The following is a 13,763-nucleotide window of genomic DNA, read 5'->3' on the forward strand; positions in this document are numbered from 1 at the left end:
TCAGCATTCTTAGGTTAGTGTCATTTTGTTAATCAGCTGTGGGCAGGAAACATTATTATTTAGAAACATGTTATTTTAGAGTTATTTTAGTCATGTACTTTCAAAGGAGATGAAATCAAAAACTGAAGATCAAACAGGTCACTTACTGCACATCCAGATAGTAGGAGATTATGTATCCTCAATGCTTTTTATATACGTACACTCCTCCTTCATTTGGTCGATGTGCTGCCGGGTATACCACTGCTCTGACAAGGTGAAAAAAGAATATATCTTTTATGTGAACTGCTCCTTTAAGGGGACCCGGAAGTGGTTGTTTAACCGGAAGTTTAAAATGCTCAATGTGACTTACCGTGGTTGACGCTGTTATGTTTTAATACCGCCTACGAACAGTAGTTTAGACTGTACAAAATGTTTCTTACCACCGTAAATTGTGAGTATTTTAATCGCTGTGTGTGAGCAAACAAAGAGTCGGGTATTTGCCCACACAAGTCTGTTTCAAACTTAACTAAATGAACAAATCCGTTAGCCTCAACCTTGCTAGCTGTCAGCTAACTCCCGTGTTAGCACCTCAGATGTTTCTGAACTGTCTCTGTCTCTGGCACCATTACCAACAGTTTACCTCTGTGTACCTGAGTGTTACTTGTCGGCATTTCTGTAGCTGTAGCTATCATGTTAAAACGTTCTGAGTTGCTACTGTTGACACCTTCTGTTGTTGTGTATGTAGCGATTAGCTTGAGCTAGTCGCTCACTGCATGACGAAAGTACACCGATATAACTTATACCATTAACTTGTTAAGCTTGAGACGTGTTATCCTACATTATTAACAAACATGTGCCCTGTTTTCTTTCATGCCCCAGTGGCCAAGGCAAAATCAAAGTAAGTAAACGTTGAATATGTTATTGCTGATTTTTATATTTACAATAGACAGATAGATTTACAGTTAGGACATGCACTGTGCAGTGTTGCAGTCACTTTCTTCTTCACCACTGTTTTCTTGTGTCAGGACCATCCTGGTGCAGATGGTGAGCGCTGCAGGGACAGGTTACTTCTTCAACACCAAGAGGAACCGTCTCAGAGACAAACTGGTGCTGCGCAAACATGATCCAATTGGTAAGATGTGATTAACCAGCTGTGTTGGGACTGACTCTGTTCTGCTGAGGCGAGATACACATGAAAGCCCCTTATTATATGTTGCTGAAATGCCCTCTGCTATTACTGAATCACAGAGAAAGGTCATTTCTAGCTCTTGTCCCTAAATGTTTGGATGCACTTGTTGCAAGTCTCTATAGACAAATGCACTGGCCAAATACATGTGATACAATGTCCCCTGACAGTTCTAAAAAAAAAGGCATGTACGACAAACCTGTGTTAATTGAAACAGCTTGTTATCTGTCAGGAAGGCCTTGCTAAGCTACAACTTGCACTTTTCAATGTGGCAGCACAAGCACCTGTGTCTAAACCTGCCAGGTAGGAAAAGGCTGTTTTTAAATGTATTAATGACCCAAAGGGACAATCTCAAACACTTTATCGGACCCTGCAGCAACAAAACAAGTAACACTGACACAGTATTAACTGTTATTAGCAGACAGCTACCCTTGGTGAATTTCTGCTCTCAGGCTGTAGGGTGGTTGCATGTTGTATTGTTAGAAAGAGAAGAGGTCATTCTGTGACCATTATTTAAACACTAAAACAAATAATGCCATTTTGTAATGTCATTTCTAAGCATTATGAACCTGCTATAACTTAGTTATAAGGATATTCAATTAGTATTTTATAGTACATTAATATCCATGAGAAAGTGTTTGATCTAAGCTCATATGGTTCCAGTTCAAATACCATGATATGTTGTAATGTATTATGACAATGTTTGAAAATTATATTTGGGTCTTGTGCATTTATGTAAATAAACTGGTCCCAGTTGCCACTTGATTGCCACTTTTTAGATGTGATAATTTAAGTAAATTGTTCCAGTAAACGATCAATTTCAAAGGACCAGGACAATTCACTTTCTAAATCAAGTCAGCTCCAAGCTCAAATATCTGTTGTGCACAAAAACACATGACTGCCCATCCTCTTTGATATGTGGTCTTTGCATTGCTTATATATAAAGCTTTCTTGTTATTCCATTCAAACCCTGTGACTTATTTAAAATTTGCCTTTTCTCTTTGCAGTGAACAAGCATGTCCTTTTCTTGGAGAAGAGGAAAATCAGGTCGATTTAATAATGCTCAAGAATGTATGGACAACATAAACCTACAAGGTTTAAACAGACGATTTCTATTCTCATGGATTATACAAGGTGTTGGCCAGTCAACATTTCTGATTGGCTGGCTGACGTGTGTTAAGAGGATTTCTTCATGGATCTGTCAGAAGGCCTCTACTCTCCCAACTGCACCAGTTCAGCATGATGCAAACCCGGCCAAGCTTCAGCAAAGTCTTGATTACCACCACCTCAAAGAAGAAACTACTACACATGAGTAAAGTGAGGTTATGGAATGATACTTTAAGGCTGTTGAACAGATCTATACAATATATTTCACTTATTATGATTCAGTCATATATTGTAAAACTTAAATATTCAAACTGGGTAAATGTACTTGAGCCCTTCGTGAAGTATGATTTTATTTGGGGTAATTCACTAAATTAAGTCAATTATGTGCTGTAGAAGCTTAAGTGATGTTTGTCAGTTATTTAACTGTGAAAAACTATTGGGATTAAAAAAGTTGTACAAAATGTACATTTGTGTGTTGTCATTGCTGCGTCATCACTTTGGCACTATTAAGTTATACTGACAGTAAAATTAAAGTCATATTCAGCTTTATATTCAAATAACACATCATTACAGTTCTGCTCTTTCTCAGATTTCTCAGAAGCCAGTGTTCACATTCAGTAAGACCCATTCCCGATTTGGTCCATTTATACTGATGTCTTCTTGCTGACGTTGCTGTTCTCAGAACAGTTCAGCTGGGAGGTCCTTTTTGAAGGGGAAAGACGTCTGTGTGCCGACAGCCTGCACGCTCACTCCTGCCACCTGATTGGCTCTGAGGGCCATCTCCTCCAGAGGCATTGTAGGATAATGAGCCATGTAGAATGCCAGTGCTCCGATAAAGCAATCTCCAGCACCCTGGGAAGAAACAAAATTATACCAATGCTTTATTAAATTTCATCTGTGGTGCAAACAGCTCAACTGTGGAACTCACACAGCCACGTCTTACTCAGCGGAATCGTATAATGTGGGTAGGCTGAAATGACAAGTGTGTATGAAATGTGACTCATCAAAGGTTTATTGTTTTAAAATGTTTCATATATTTTGAAGATTATGGGAAGAGTCTGAGTTAAAAACCTGAACTGATGAGAGGGTTCGTGTGTAAATTCACTAAACTGTGAACAGTAGGGGGTGCTGTGGCATTTGTCAGCTGTTTCTCCAGGTCGTGTGCTTTTGCCTGAAGCTTCAACTGTTAGGAATGAGTTACTGAGTTTTTGCCCAGTGTGAAAATGTGTCTCAGTCAGCTCTTTCAGAGAAACATCTGTATCATGGCCATTAATCATATAAACACACAAAGACCTCAGGACGCTGGCAGAATCATACATTAGATGTAATAGACTCATGAAATATTGTAAATGGTGGTTTGACAGTTGTACAGCATCAAAGAGTTAAATGAAGTGTTTTGCCCTCACATCATAGTGTGTAACTGCTAAATTAGTTAATTTGTTCATTAATTTATTATAATTGTAATTTAATTTACACTGATTTAAAAAAACTATATTCTCAAACAAATATCTGAAAAAAAAAGAAAAAAAAAGAGTGCAGTAATATCAAATAGCTTTTCAGAGTCAGCTGAACAGCACATGCTTGCTTTAATCAGCCATCAGTGACTTCACCATAACTGCCAACAGCTCTGGTTTTGGCTATCTCTATGAACAGATAAATCATCCCCTTTCCTCTCATCTATTGATAGAGATGGAATGTGCCGTCTACGCCCTGGGGGGTGGGAGGGTGGGGGTTTGGCTGAGATGGGACACCGAGGGAAGGGGGGGGGGTGGCTGATGGGAAAAGGCACAATGGTATGTGGCGACACGCTCATGTTTTAACCACAAATGGCCCCCCGACACTGGTTCTCACAAGCCTGCTCCATTACTCATCACTTCGGCTCTCAAAAGAGTTCACTGCACTCTCTCTTCTGAGCACCTCGGTAAAGCCCGGTCCCCTCCCAACACCCTCACCCCCCCAACCTCAGAGTAACCCTTTTGTTAGAGTGAAGGCTGTCAGTTGTGCAGGATGATTCAGTGGCATAAGGCAAAAAACAAAAAGCCTAACCCTGACCCCAGTTGGGCAGAGAGGGCCGTGCCCTGTGATAAACAGGGCATTGGGAACACAGAGGGCCAAACAGGGTCCAAGATGGACGGGGCACTTGGAGGGCACGGCACAGTCGACACATGGATTTTGTTACAAGCACCAAAAACTGGTATCATTTAAAGCAATCTTTGTTCAGCCAGATGATAGATACACCCCACCCCATCTTCACCCCACCGCACGCCACTGGGGTGACTCCCGGACTGGAGAGATGCTGGAAAGAGTGAGATCAGAGCTGAAACATTTCACAGGCCTGGTGGATTTCCATGTTTAAAGCCGTGGTGTGTTTATGTCTCCTGTCTGGTAGCTGGGCTGGGCAACAATACAGCCAGCATTTGGAAATAAGGCTTTGGTGAAGCAGTCCCACTGGTTTGGCTCTGGCCTGTCTCCCAGTTCACATGTCCCAGTTGAAACAGGCCGAAACAGGTTTCTGAAAGCTAATATTAGTTTTTAAGGCTAAATTTGCTAATAGCCAATATTTTATTAGGTTGCTGATGTTTAGACTTAACCGATTTCATGATAATAACTGCATGAGGCCAGAATTGTATTGCTGGAAAAAAACGATGATGCAGTATTTGTTGAGAATATGTTGAGAAACTCAACTGTCCTCACAAATGAATCCCCTTCAGTGTGAGGACATATTGAAAATACTTGACTGACCCCGCCTGTTAGTGATTAAGGTTTTCCCAGGATTTTAAAACTGCTCACTCAGAAATATATCACTCTTCTCCTGGAATTTCTCACCAAGGACTGCAGATAACTAACTGATGTTATTCTTTCATATTTGTTAGATTATGTGGTAAAATAGAGCAACAGTTCCTCTTGGATGTCTATTACTATGAGGTGCAAAAAAAACAACAACCATACGGACTCCTTTCATACATCAAAACAGAGGCTTGAATGTCTGATTAAGTTACTTGTTTAAACAGTCGTGGTTTTTACCTTATTTACCTATTTTACCACAAAGTTTAAAACTCCCATATTGTATAAAGTGAGATTTTCAGGTCTTTTTTTTTATTATGAAGCAGGTCTAGTTGCTGAATAAATACTGTGAAAGTATCAAAATGCTGTGATGTGTGAACTCCTCTTAGTGTCATTAAACTTCCCAACAATGATTCCCCAGATATATTACAACCTAATTGTCCTCAGAAGTAGCTATGCCTCTCTCTCTCTGTGAAACACGTCTAGGTTCTATATTAATACTGTGAAAGTATCAAAGCCTCAGTCCACAGAGAAATGCACACAGCCTGTATTCAGAAACTGAGCCTTAAAACCAGCCGTCAGGACTTTTGTAACTTTGTGATGTCACAACTATACAGTCACCACCCACAAACCCTCCAGCCCTTTTTGTTGTTCCTGTTTTAACTTTAATAAAAACACAACATCAAACAGTCATTTCATGGCTGAGTCCCAGTGAATGGGCACAATGGAAATAACAGGAGCTCAGTTCCTAATATTCACTGTAACAATATCCGTCAGCGTCCCTGCGTCTCTGGTACATTATGTCCAGTGCACATGCTAATGCTTCAGTCTACAGTATTTTAAATAATTAATGAAAGTAACATTATCTGAGAAGGGAGAAAATGAGAACTTTTGGGATAGTCTCTTTTTAATGATAAACCTACATGTACCAGATTTACAGATCTGGTGAAATAGACATAAAACTGGGAAAGAAAAAAAATCACTTTCATCTCACAGCCTGTATCTTCTTTGGTCGGCCAATCCACGTCTAAATAAGTGGACTACTTGAAAACTAACAGCACCAGACTTCACTCTTCAATCAATAGGTCATTCGACTGTACGAGCCACCATCCAACCTTTCTCTGTCTTACTAACATCTCCGTCGCTGAGATTGGCATGTGACACTACAGGATCTAGTGAATGAAGCTCAAAGAGGCTGACAAGCGCTTCCCCCTTCAGCCCCGCTGCCGCTGCCCTCGACACACTTTGGTGAAGGTTAGATCTACAGGCCCGTCAATCAAGTGACACAAGCACTTGCCGCAGATGAGCCATGATGCTCTTGCTGGTCGGCTCTGCCCGCCATCTTGACCTCCGTGGCGTTCCTCTGCCTGTTTTCTGCTGGTGCTCAGACTGAAGTAAGAAATTAGGATGGCAGACGTGTCTGTGAGAAGCTCACCAAATGAACAGTGTGGTTTCAGAAGTTCGCCACAGTTTGACGTGTTTGTAGTGTGACACTGAAATATAAGCACGTGATCAGAGAGCCAGTGAACTTTTTTTTTTGTTTGCTGTGAATTAAACTCCCTCCAAAAAATTGCTTTTCTAGTTAAATTCAATCAAAAGGCATATTTAATTTTAATTTGGGAGCAGAGTGCTAGTTATATAATGATAATAGTGGGGTCGACTTTTTCTCCAGGGCAAAAGGGAACAGTACAGTGCAGGCATGTGCTTCAGTGAGCTGCAGTCCTCAAAGTATCCTGCATGTTTAACTAAAGCTATTAGACGATTGTCGTGTAGTGGAAGTATAAAGTAAAATTTAAAAAAAATTTATGGAAATACTCAAGTAAAAGCTCCTCGAAACTGTCTTTAAGTATGGTACTTAGAGTAAATGTAGTTGATTACTTTCCACCACTACAAGTAAAATTATTTAGTCTTCACATGTATCTTAACATTGTTGAATTATCCAACCAGGTAAAACTCCTGAATTCCTGAGTGAAAACAAAGGGGCTTCCTATTATAATCCTCATATCAAAAAGGTAGAGGACTAAACCGCCACAGGCACACACAGCAAATGAAATAATAAACTCTGTATTGATGTCAAAACTTATCTCTGCAACAACTAATCTTCCACTGTATCACCGCTCAGGACTGAGCACCAGTGTGCACCGGTAAAATTAGATAATATATTTTATATTGGTAATGAAGCAAAAAGCCACCACTGGAAATTAAAGGGCGCGCTATCAGCTAGTTAGCATCGGTTAGCTAAACTGTAACTTAAGGCTAAAGTTAGACACTAGCTAACAGTGGCGTTCATCTGGACATACTTGACACAATCTAATTCAGAAGCTCTGACAGTAGAACATAAAATGCATGAAACAAGCTGGTTCATTAGTTACTGCTACTTACATTTACCTAAGTTGTCTACACGAACCCCTGATGGGAGTGAGGCAGGCAGTTCAACTAACATAAAGGTTAAGAAAAGGTATGGTCCACTGTAGGTGTGTCTGAAATCGTATCACAACAGGCAGGAATATGGGAAATATATTGGAATATTTACAATTACAGGTAAGAATTAATGATATATGTTTCAATCCCCCAAACTGTTGTTTTTTCCTCTTTTGGCGGAATCCAAGTCTTAATCAGGGGGTTTGGCCAAGCCCCCTGTAATGCACACCCTCTTTGGAACAGACTGAAGTATAATATATTAGGATGACTCAACTTGTGTCAATTTAACACTGACAACCCTGTAGCCACAGAAAACTTTCCATTTGCTGTTAGGAACACTTTTGTAACCGGTAGGCTTTCACTGTCAAAACTCCAGGGAAGTGACCTTTTTTACTGCTTCTGACAGCAGCATGAGTGGTGTGTGTGTTTGGAATAAATAGAGAAAGAGCTGAATACTTAACACAAGAAGCAATAACCGCCATGGCTGAACAGACAAACAAAGGAGCTCATACAGAAACTCAGAAGTCCATCAACAGAGAATCCAAGGACAAAGACAGCAGTAGCGCCCACATACTTTGATTGACAATTGATCTTTGTAAAGTGCAGTGCAGAAACACCACTGCGATGAGTGCTGAGCACCAAACACAGACAAAAAAAAAAGCCTATAGAAAATGCAGATCTCAGAAAGAGATCCACACTTCATGTCTTCGTGTTACAGAGTCTGCTTCACCCACTGAACCGTTCAAACCTTCACAACTGTGACTGTATTTCTCACCCAGAGGCCTCCTGCATCTCCCATCCTGGTATGACAGATGGAGCTATGTGCAGTTAGCTCCTGAAGCCTCCAGCCTTTGTCAATGAAAGGCACCCCGGGGAGAGCAAAGACCAACTGAGGGGCAGCGGTGACTCACAGTGGCTTCCACGTCCGGAAGCTTCCCGTAAGAGTTGCAAACAGCCAGGGACGACTCCTCTGAAGTAACAAGGGAGGAGGATTCAGAGATCAAAAACACATTTTAATTGGACCAATTAGAGGGCTAACATCTTTGATCCATCTACAGCGCTTTGTCTTAATCCTCTTTCACCCTTTTGTGTATAACACTGATCAACATGACGGCAGAGGACGGGGCCTGACATCTGGGCTGCTGAACAGCAGCTGGTGAAGCATGTGCAGTTCATTAAAACATGGTGATGTGGCAGTTTTCTCATTGTGTCATGCTGACCCTGTGTTTGCAGGGTTGAGGAATGCAGTGCTCAGGAGGTATTCCCTTACCTTGGGAATCATGCAGTTGGTCCTTACATGTCTCCAGTCATAGGAGAAGACTGGGAATAATTTGACCGTACAGCTGTAATGTCTGGTTTGAACAGGACTGTCTACCTTTCGCCCTACACAGTGGACCTCCCGGAGCAGTGGAAACCAAGGCCACCCAAGTCCTGTTGGGGCTAAAAGACACTGGGTGTGTGTGTTTGTGTGTGTGTGTGTGTGTGTGTGTGTGTGTGTGTGTGTGTGTGCCGCAGCCTCATCTAACTGTCCACACAAAAAAGCAGAGGCTCTGATCTCAGCGAGGAAAGCCTGCACTCAATTTAAGACAAAAGAGAGACAAACGGATACAGCAGGAGGAATGAGGGAGACCCACAGTAGATGAGTGGATTTGCTTTGTTATTCATCCAGATTCATGACCCTGACTCAGCCCATTATTGCTTGTGCTGTGTAAAATGTGTTATTCAGGCAGTTGCAGAAGGAGCAGATGATGAAATAGTTACAGCCAGGAGAAAGCTAAATGATTAAGCAGCCATGTTGGCAATTCATGAACCAAGCTCGACCAATCAATCAGAAATATTCCATTTGGGACAAGTGAAGAAATGCATCCAAACCTGAATGATGCATACCTGAATGGTAAAAAGGTGGATTGTGTTTGATTAATAGCTCGTCATGCCACCCGTGGCACCCAGCTGAACAGCAGCTAAAATAACGAGAAACCGCAAGTGACTCATTGTGTTGATATCGAAGAATTGCCGCCAATTACACGGCTTCAACACACAGTCCGTTACCAGTGAAAACGGAGAGTAACAATAAGAAAAAGCCTGGTGCTGACAATCTTGGAGCTGCTCTTTCAAAAAGACATCTGTCACTACAGCTACACAGCCAGAGAAAAACAACACAATCAAAGCAGAAATAACAGAAGAGGTACAGTAATTATATCTAAGAGGCCTGAGTTACAAGAACAGCTTAGGAGAAGTGAATAATGATCTTGATAACAACCTGTTGTTTTTTTTCTCTCTCCAGTAAAAAAGAAAAGGGCTTACTGGAAGAGGGATTATGATGTCCAAAAGAGTTAAACACTCCAGAATTTATGGGCCCATCAAAGAACAGGAGGGGTGGGGTGAGAGTGTGTGTGTGTGTGTGTGTGTGTGTGTGTGTGTCTAAGCAGGGGGACATGCAGCAGGCCCGACCACAGCTTTCTGCTGACTGATGCAGGCCCAAGAGGTGAGTCATGAGAGAGGACGGGGGGAGGATAGGGGTGGTGGGTAAGTTCTCCTGGGGGCTATTGGGAAGCGGGGAGAGTGAAGACAGTGAATAAGTGAAGTTATGTCTGTCTGCTTCAAAACGTGGGGGCACGAAGGAGTCACACACCATTTAAGAAAGCCAGCCCTTTGTTCTTGAAATGCCACAGCGACCTGGGAGAACAAGAAGATGCTGCCGTTTAGTTCAGCTGCAGTTCCTCAGCAGTGTGTCTGCTTTGTTCCTGCATTACACACACTCAGCACTCACTGCTTTACCCGCACTTTCACAATACCTGCTGTGGGTTTCATGTAAAGCTAAGACCGCGTGCTTGTAATTGCTTCACTCCAGTTTTTACTATACTGTATGATGACCAGCTTTTGGAAATTGTGGCACAATAAAAGTCCCTAGGGAAACTATTCAGTAAAAGAATCCATTACACAAACAATCAAAAAGCTTTAATCAAACCTGGTAATAACAAAGAGGTGATTAACACCTCTGTGTGATGACGCATTTGGTTGGTAGAACACAGGCCCCACAAAACCCTCAGAGACAGGATACGCAAACATCTAGCCAAGGCTTCTGTGACGAAAACAAGCCACAGAGGCCGGGTGTGAAATGAGTCAAGTGACGCTGGCCTCTTTTAAAGATTAGAATCAGGGAGGGGAAACAGCCGGTGGTCACCACATCCCCAAGTGTTCTTAATGTGTTCCACTTGAGCAACAGACAGATCTGTAGCTAGTAGTGCTGTGATGAATGGGCAGATAAAAAGTTATGTGTGACAGCGTTTTATTCTGAAACAGTAGTAACAGTGGAATCTGGAGATTTTGAAAGTTGCTGTAAGGAACATTTCCTGTGTGTAATTTGAAGTTTTGATATCTACCAGAAGATATTTTTGTGGTTTTAAAAACCAAAAACCATCTCAATGTAGTTTTACATCTCTTCTCTCAGGCTTCTCTGTGGAGCTCTAGTAACAACAGGTGGGGGAGCCTCTCTTCTGATTGGCTGATTGTGTAAAAAGTGTGTAAAAGTAAAAAAGTATATTTTTTTATGTTAACACATTGTTATATTGTTCCACATTTACAGAATAACTCTGAAACAACCTACTGAATGACTGACTGACTGTAGATCCTGTAGAATAAAAAGCATAAAACAAAGCAAAACATAAACAAAAGGAGCTGCTGACATTTTAATTTTAATTTAAATTTATATTTTAATTTTAATATTTCTATTTTTTGTTTGGTCGTGGTAAACATGGCAAACATTTAAAACTAAAGGAACCATTTTTTTGTTTTGAAAATTTCAAACATGGTCTCATTTTTATCTAAGTTCAAACTAAGCTGTTCAACAATGCAGCAAGCCCAACGAGACTAATGAACACAGTGTATGGTCTATCACATTTTTCAAAATAAAATAAAATTCCTTCCACTGACTAAAATTTCAACATCAAAGTAAGGAGTACTTCATAGAAATGTAGTGGAGTTAAAAGTACAATGTTATTTTAGAAGTAGTGGAATAAAAGTTATAAGTTTCAAATAAAAATAATAAATAATAATAAGTAAAGTACAGACACTGGAAAAATATACTTTTGTAAAGTACTCAATTAAATGTACTTTGTTACTGACCACCCCAGGTAAAAATATAGGAGCTTTCAGGTAAACATGAAACCAAATCCCGCAAGGCTGGATGGTGGGTCTGGGCAGGCCGGGCTTTGGGCATTGCTGAGGGCAGTGACTGCTTTGTTGTGACATCACAAAGTTACAGACATTACAGTTACAGCTCGTTTTAAGGCTCAGCTTCAAAATATAGGCTGTGCGCATTTCTCTGTGGACTGAGGCTTTGGTACTTTCACAGTATTAATATAGAACCTCAACCTGATTTATAATCAAAGAAGACCTGAAAATCTCATTTAATGCAATATGGGACTTTTGAGCTTTGTGGTAAAATAGGTACTTTTATACACTGTGGGACCTTTAAAGACATTTCTCACAGTTTCTATATTACAGTGAGGCTGGATTAATCATCAAATCTAATGCTAAAAATTCATCACTGTGTAAAAGCACTTAAATTAAATTAATATTCAAAATAACTAGTAAAGGACATTACTTGTCCCCATTCTCTGGTTCTATATTTGACAGTTTGATGATTTTCTCTTTATATTATTATAATTTGAATAGAGGCTGGATATATCTGTAATTAAAAAAACACATACAAAGTCAATACCCTGGGCTCTAGGACATTTCTGACATTTTATAGACTAAACAATTATTTCAATAATTAAGAATAATAGTTAGGAAATGAATTGATAATGAAAACAAGTGTAAGAGTCTACAGCTGTGCCAGCAGCTTTACTTGACTCTACTCTGGCACAGTGCCGCTTTGAACTAAATGCCACGGTCACTGTGCTAACATGCTCACATTGAGAATGACAACATGCTGACATTAAAATCAATAACATCTGCTATTTAGAAATAAACACAAAGTACAGCTGAAGCTGATGGTAATGTTTTTAATTTTGCAGATATGTGGCAGCACTGCAGTGGGACTGTGTGGCATTTTTGCTTAATGAAATGAATGAAAATAAACAATTAATAGATTCTCAAAATAGTCGTATATAACTTTTCTGTTGGTCAACTCACTGGACGAATTGAAAGTTTGACCTGACAATGGCTGTAAATGAAAAGTTAAGGGAGCACCAGAGTGACAGCGATTCTTTATGAGGTGAACATGAACGTGTGACACAAGTTCCACGCAATAGTTGTGTAGACATTACACTAAAAAACACAAATATCAAACTAATGGTGGCTCCAGATGAAAAGTCAGGCACACAACAAAGTCAGTAAGGATTTAACCTATTACAGTTGTCTTTACAGAATTTAATATATCTGCTAGTTGTTGTGATAGTATGACAAAGACATCACCTCGGAGACTGTGATGGGCTTTTTATTTGATATTTCATGAACTATAATGGTACAAAGAATGATTAAATTATTGTGAACGTGCTTACCGTAGTGTCCACTGCTGTGACTGCAGCAGTTGGAACATGTTTTGGGGTAAACTCCTGTGCCTTGAGCACCACACAGCCTTGAGGTCCCAAGGTGATGATGACCGACCCACAGCCTCTCTTCAGCAGCTCCTGACCGGCCCGCTGTGCTTCCTCCATATTAGCTACAGAGGAACCAGTCAGCAGCTCAGCCTGTACGGAGAAGTGCAGGGGTAAGACACTGGGAACATAATGTATAATCACATACACAACACACTCTCCATTTAAACATTTAACTCATTTAGCACAACATCATAATGGCACACTACGTCCCTGACATTCTCTGCTAAACCTTTTTTTTTCTGTCCTGGGTCAGGGAGCCACGTTAATCAGAGGTTAGAATTAAAATTAAAGATAGAGCAAAACCAGCACTGGTGTGGGATAATGGGTGGATAAATAAAGAACTGCATTATGGGAATTCCCCAAGGCAAAAACCCAGGACTTAAGGACTGTGTGAAACATGCCAGATTTCAAAGCAATTCCTTTAATTTTTGTATTTTTTATATCAAAACTAATAGTTTGTTGAACAGAGTCCAGTACAACCATTTACTGTCTAATGACCCCTAATTAGAAGCCTATTACAAGCCTATTACTTACTTGCTATCGTTTACTGTTTTGTATAAACAGTCCTGGCATGAGTCAGTACACACTGACCGTGGTCAGACAAACTCATAAAACACATTAAGTCTGTGAAGGATTTGCTGGATGTGTGAGCAGTCTGCGGGCCAAACATTTTCAGAGCA

General features: G+C 40.5%; 2 protein-coding genes across 3 annotated transcripts in view; one reads left to right on the forward strand and one right to left on the reverse strand.

Annotated features, from left to right (window-relative positions):
• Positions 1-290: 290 nt before the first annotated feature.
• On the forward strand, positions 291-2,737 carry mrpl33 (mitochondrial ribosomal protein L33). The gene is made up of 4 exons (XM_071471106.1): positions 291-430; positions 859-877; positions 1,005-1,111; positions 2,173-2,737. Exons 1-4 carry the CDS (start codon positions 409-411, stop codon positions 2,220-2,222), a joined length of 198 nt encoding a protein of 65 aa, XP_071327207.1. The 5' UTR covers positions 291-408; the 3' UTR covers positions 2,223-2,737.
• Positions 2,484-13,763, reverse strand: part of rbks (ribokinase) — a 39,414-nt gene continuing 28,134 nt past the window's right edge. For both annotated transcript variants that reach the window (XM_071471104.1, XM_071471105.1), the window contains 2 exons: positions 12,985-13,173; positions 2,484-3,124 (listed from right to left, as the gene is read on the reverse strand). In XM_071471104.1, coding sequence (XP_071327205.1) covers positions 2,951-3,124; positions 12,985-13,173 — 363 coding nt within the window. In that variant the 3' untranslated portion in view covers positions 2,484-2,950. The remainder of the gene's footprint in view (positions 3,125-12,984; positions 13,174-13,763) is intronic.

This window comes from Trachinotus anak, unplaced genomic scaffold (assembly GCF_046630095.1).
Source record: "Trachinotus anak isolate AG129_WGS33_773 ecotype Australia unplaced genomic scaffold, CSIRO_AGI_Tana_v1 ptg000033l, whole genome shotgun sequence".
Lineage (NCBI taxonomy): Eukaryota > Metazoa > Chordata > Actinopteri > Carangiformes > Carangidae > Trachinotus > Trachinotus anak.

Bases quoted from the DNA above. Each gene is read 5' to 3' on its own strand.
- mrpl33 (XM_071471106.1), top strand. From the start codon at position 409: ATGTTTCTTACCACCGTAAATT. The intron at 1,112-2,172 runs GTAAGATGTGAT...TTCTCTTTGCAG, and splicing joins GCGCAAACATGATCCAATTG to TGAACAAGCATGTCCTTTTC.